Raw genomic sequence first — 5414 nt, forward strand, 5'->3', positions numbered from 1 at the left:
TGAAAATGTAATTTTTCAGTGTGTGAAGAGTGAGCAGTCTCCTTCTTCCATGAGAACAGTCTCCACTAGTGCATGTAATGTCTCATATTAATGTTATCTCTCCATTCAGGCATTTCTACTGTGACCCTCACCCAAGACCCTGGGAACACACAGAAAGTCAGGGGAACGTATGTTACATGCAGGAGGCACCCTTCCGCCTCAGAGTTGAAAAAGTTCTCCCCTACTCCATGTCAGATTCCAACACATCTGACTTCCCTATCCCCTCCACCTTCATCCTACTTGGTATTCCTGGCCTAGAGGAAGCCCATATCTGGATCTCCATTCCCTTCTGTGTTATGTACGCCATAGCCGTGTTGGGGAACTTCACCATCCTGTTCATCGTGAAGAGGGAGCCCAGCCTCCACACGCCCATGTTCTATTTCGTCTGCATGCTGGCTGTCACCGACATTCTCACGTCCACATCCACAATGCCCAAAATGCTGAGCATCTTCTGGTTCAATTCCAGGGAGATCAGTTTCAGTGCCTGCCTTACCCAGATGTACTTCGTTCACTCCTTCTCAGGGATGGAGTCTGGAATCCTCATGGCCATGGCTTTGGATCGTTACGTGGCCATCTGCCATCCTCTGAGACATTCCTCAACCCTGACAAACTCTGTTGTGGTCAAGATAGGCCTGGCCATGGTGCTTCGCAGTTGCATACTTGCATTACCCTACCCCTTCCTGGTGAGGCGGTTGCCATATTGCAGAACAAACATCATCCCCCACACCTATTGTCGGCATATAGCTGTGGTGAACATGGCCTGTGCTGACATCCACATCAATAGTTACTATGGACTTTTTAATCTTTTCTCTATGATAGGAATGGATGTGTTTTTTATAGCTGTGTCCTATATTCAGATCCTCTGGGCCATCTTCCGTCTCCCCACAAAGGATGCTCAGCTCAAAACTTTTAGGACCTGCATCTCTCATCTTTGTGCCATCTTAGCTTTGTACATCCCAGATTTATTCTCCTCTTTCATGCAGAGGTTTGGCCATAATGTGCCCCACCACTTCCTTGTTCTCTTTGCCAATATGTACCTGCTGGTGCCCCCCATGCTACACCCCATCATTTATGGGGTGAGGACCAAACAGATCTGGGGCAGGTTGGTCCGGCTCTTTACTCATAAAGAGAACTAAATGTTTTTTCCTTTTGCTCTGGCTCTCAGACTGAGCTCTGTGCAGAGCTGGCTGGTGGATGGTGCTGGGCCCTCTTCCTTGAATCACTTACTGGACAGTCAAAGTGAGATTAAACCGTTTCCTGTCCTTACTGTGCTGCATCAATGTGATGAACTGGGGAATCAGTCGTGTACACTACACTGGGTTGCCACCTTTCTAATTGCTGGTAGCTGGATCCCTGAAATTGCAATCTTACCCCATCTCCTCTCTCAAGCCTGGACCCTGCTGTGTGTCTTCTCCCCAAGGCCCTGCCCCTGTCACGTGCTCATGTCTTCCCTTCCCCTTGTCAGCTGTGACACAGTCATCTCTAAAACCAAGATGTTCTCACATCTTATGGACAGTCACTTAAGGGGCACTGGTTAGTGTTAAAATTTTAAAGTTTATTCTTACTTTGTTACTAACTCTGAGGAGAGAGAGACCCCGTCAGGACTCCTGTGATCTATCTCAGCTCTGGGAGGGAAATGGGGTACAGTGTGTTACAGGAGGAGGCAGATACATCTGGGGTCTAAGTAAGATCAGAATGCCCACAAAGGGAAAAAAAAACAATGGTCCATGTAGCCCAGTAGCCTGGCTTCTGACAGTGCCCAGTGCCAGGGAATGAACAAAACATGTTAATTATCATGTGATTCGTGTGGAGCAGGGGAGGGGAGAGGGGGAAAGAAGCCCTACTCATTTTTGTCCGCCCATCTTCCGCACCACTGCTTCCTCATTTCCCCTGTCCTTGGACGAACCTCAGGGAGTGGTTTCTCTTCCCTCTCTGACCCTTTAGGGGCTGCTCCCTTCCCTCCACCTCCCTTTCCCTTTCTGGAGAGACTGGTTGCAAAATGCCACCACTATAATCACCACACTGGTTGTCTGCTCCTTCTTTGCCCATCTCCGTGGGCCAAAGGGTCATAACAGGGGCCCAGCCAGAGGATCATCATGGGTCCACTACCCCTTCCCCAACTGTGCTGCGGGATGAGCTTGACCGTTTTCTGGTGGACACCTTTGGTTTCAAGGGTAAGGTGAAGCTTCCTCTCTAGTGTTGGGGAGACATCCATCTTGTCTTCTGGGCCACAAGGGCTGTCTTGGAGAAGTGGAAGAGAACAGAGAGGCAGGACATCCTGGTCTACCAGTGGGCCCGCAACTGCTGTGACAACCCTTTCAGGTTGTTCAGCAATTGTTGCAAGGCCGGTTGCGGAACCTCCTGCCTGCAAGGGTCCTCCTCAGCCCTGAGAATGAAGCCAACCATCTTTTCAACTTGAACACCAGAAGCTCTAGGGTGGGTCTCTCCTGTTGCCAGGTGCTCTCCTTCGTTTGTGACATAGGGAACTCTGTGGTTTGCCTGCAGGAAACCAACAAGGATCCAGCCGCCGAGACTAGTAAGTGGCTGGAATGGGGGGACATGGTGTATGTTAGACACTTCAGTGCTCATTTGTCTTGGGTGGCCACCCTCTTCTCCCTTGACATTCACCCTCAGATGCTGGGAGTTGCTGAGGTCGACCCAGGTAGCCTGCTGGATGTCCAGGCCTGTGTGGAGGGTCTGACATTGAATTTGTTGAATGTCTACCCACAAATGCAGACGCGGAGTGGGCGTGTTTCTGTCAACAGGCATCTGCCTTCCTCGGCACCTTGGATTCTCACTAGTGCCTGGTCCTGAGTGGGGATTTTAATACCATCTTTGAGGACCAGAATCGCTCAGGGATCAAGAGCAGCCAGGCCACTGCAGGCATCCTCAATGAGATCTTTAATCATCACTCCCTGGTGGATGTCTATCGCAGCCAACACCCGGATGACAATTCCACTTTTACCTATGTCCTGGTGGAGGTAGATCGGTTTTGCTACTCTTGGTTGGACCCCATGTATGTATTTTGTTTCCATCTTCCACGGGCCCACTCCTCCAGCATTTCGCCATCCCAGTTCTTGGCCCACCACTCAGTGGCCATGATGGCCTCTTTCATCTCGGAGCTCATGTGGGGCTCTTCTCGCTTCAGACCTCCCTGTGCATACACCAGGAGGTGGGGGTCACCTTATTGCCTACTGCTCGGATTTTCCTTGAAAGGGTCCAACAAGAGGGTGCTCCCCATCCACTCCTCACCCCAGGACCTCGGCAATTCTTGATTGGGCTCCTGTCCCATAAGTTCCCTGAACGCCTCCCTTGAATAACCTGTGAGGTCTGCAAGCCCTGCAGCCTGTTCATTTCTGAATTCCACCAAGGGAACAACTGTACATGCTCCTGCTCCACATGCTTCACTTCCTCAGATGCCCTGATACCAAGTGGCGGGACCTAGTACCTCCTTTGGAGGGTGAGAAAAGCCAGTGGGTTAGATGTTAACAGTGTGCGCAAAGGATTCCTGTCTAGAGCTGTATTTGGTTAATTTAGAGATGAAAAGGAAATATTATTAAATGGAACATGGGTGCAATTATATCATTTTCTATACATCTCTTTAAAGTTTCTGGGGAACTCTCTTTAACTGCTTAATGAATAATAACCTGATGTTAATCTGGGTAGTTAATCACAGGTGATGTTTAGGAAAGAGAAAGTTACTTCAAAAGCCTATTGTTCACCCAAGGACTGCTGTGCTGCCCCGAAACTGTGAAAAGGGTTCTTAGAACCTGATACTTTTAATCTCAGATCTGATTAAGCATCATCAGGGGAAGCCTGAGTCACAAGATTCTGGTTTCCTGATATACCCTGGATCACCCTGATAATGAATATTTCAACATTGGACTATAATCTCTCGATAATTCTGAAAGAACTCTGTTGAACTCTGAATCCAGCCATTTCGACTATGAAACTGACTTTGAAATTCTAATCAAGTGTCTGTGTATAATTATCTTTTAACCAACATTCTCTCTTGTTTAATAAATCTCAGTTTAGTTAATAAGAATTGGCTCTAAGTGAATATTTGGGTAATATCTAAAATATTCATTTACCTGGGAGGTGATATGTACAATCCTTTGGTATTGGTAGATCTTTATTATATGATGAACAAGGTTCTCAGTAATCATCGCCGTACTTGACTTGTCTGTCTGGGTGGAAGCCCAAGGCTGGGTTGCTTTAAGGGAATTGTGTTTTGGCTTCTGTGTAAGCAGTAAAGCATTGCAAAAGTTTTTTTGATACTGACTTGGTTAGTCCAAGTATTAGAATAACCACCCATTTTGAAGATTGTCATCCCCTTTCTTTGCAGTTTGCCCTAATTGAGCAATCTCAGAGTGGGACCCCCTGGAACCCCATTCACAGGTTGCTAAAACAACTCATCTACCTTAGGAAGCAGAAGAGATACCCAGATCCAGGTAAACACAACACAACATCTGCACACCATTTCTTTCTTCAGTGAACTTAAGAATGGACATGTTGGGTTAGACCAAAGGTTCATCTAGCCCAGTATCCTGTCTTCCAGCTGTGGCCAATTTCAGATGCTTCAGAGGAAATGAACAGAACAGATAAATTATTAAGTGATCCATTCTCCATCACTCTTTCCCAGCTTCCAGTAAACAGAGGGTAGTGACAACATCCCTGCCCATCCCGGCTAATAGCCATTGATGGACCTATCCTCCATTAATTCATCTAGTTATTTTGAAAGCTGTAATACTCTTGTCTTTCACAACATCCTGTAGCAAAGAGCTTCACAGGTTGACTGTGTGTTGTGTGAAGAAATACTTCTTTTTGTGTGTTTTAAACCACTGCCAATTAATTTCATTGGGTGACCCGTACTTTTTGTGTAATGAGAAGGAGTAAATAGCATTTCCTTTTTTACTTTCTCCACACCATTCATGATTTCATAGACCTCTTTCATATCCCCCCCCCTTAGTTGTCTCTTTCCCAAGTTGAAAAGACCCATTCTTATTAATCTCTCCTCATATGGAGGCCGTTCCATATCCCTTATCATTCTTGTTGCCCTTTTCCATAATTTTTTAAAATTCCAATATATCTTTTTGAGATGGGAGGCCCAGATCTGCACGCAGCAGTTTAGGTATGGGCATACCATGGATATAGATAGAGGCAATATGTTATTTTCAGTCTATTATCTTTCCCTTTCTAACTGATTCCCTGCTGTACATTGAGTAGATGTTTTCAGAGAACTATCCATAATGATGCCAAGCTCTCCTTTCTGAGTGTTAACAGCTAATTTAGACCCCATAATGTTATATGCATAGTTGGACTTATGTTTTCCTATAGCCATTTCTTTGTCCACACATCCCTGGAGGATAATTTGT

At 46.3% G+C, this 5414-nt stretch overlaps 1 protein-coding gene across 1 annotated transcript; it reads left to right on the forward strand.

The window, feature by feature from the left end:
* The first annotated feature begins 227 nt into the window (after window positions 1–227).
* Window positions 228–1175, forward strand: LOC102941689 (olfactory receptor 52R1). Its single transcript, XM_007053902.2, has one exon. The coding sequence runs from the start codon at window positions 228–230 to the stop codon at window positions 1173–1175; it is 948 nt and encodes a 315-aa protein (XP_007053964.2).
* The last annotated feature ends 4239 nt before the right edge of the window (window positions 1176–5414 follow it).

Source organism: Chelonia mydas, chromosome 1, assembly GCF_015237465.2.
Source record: "Chelonia mydas isolate rCheMyd1 chromosome 1, rCheMyd1.pri.v2, whole genome shotgun sequence".
NCBI lineage: Eukaryota > Metazoa > Chordata > Testudines > Cheloniidae > Chelonia > Chelonia mydas.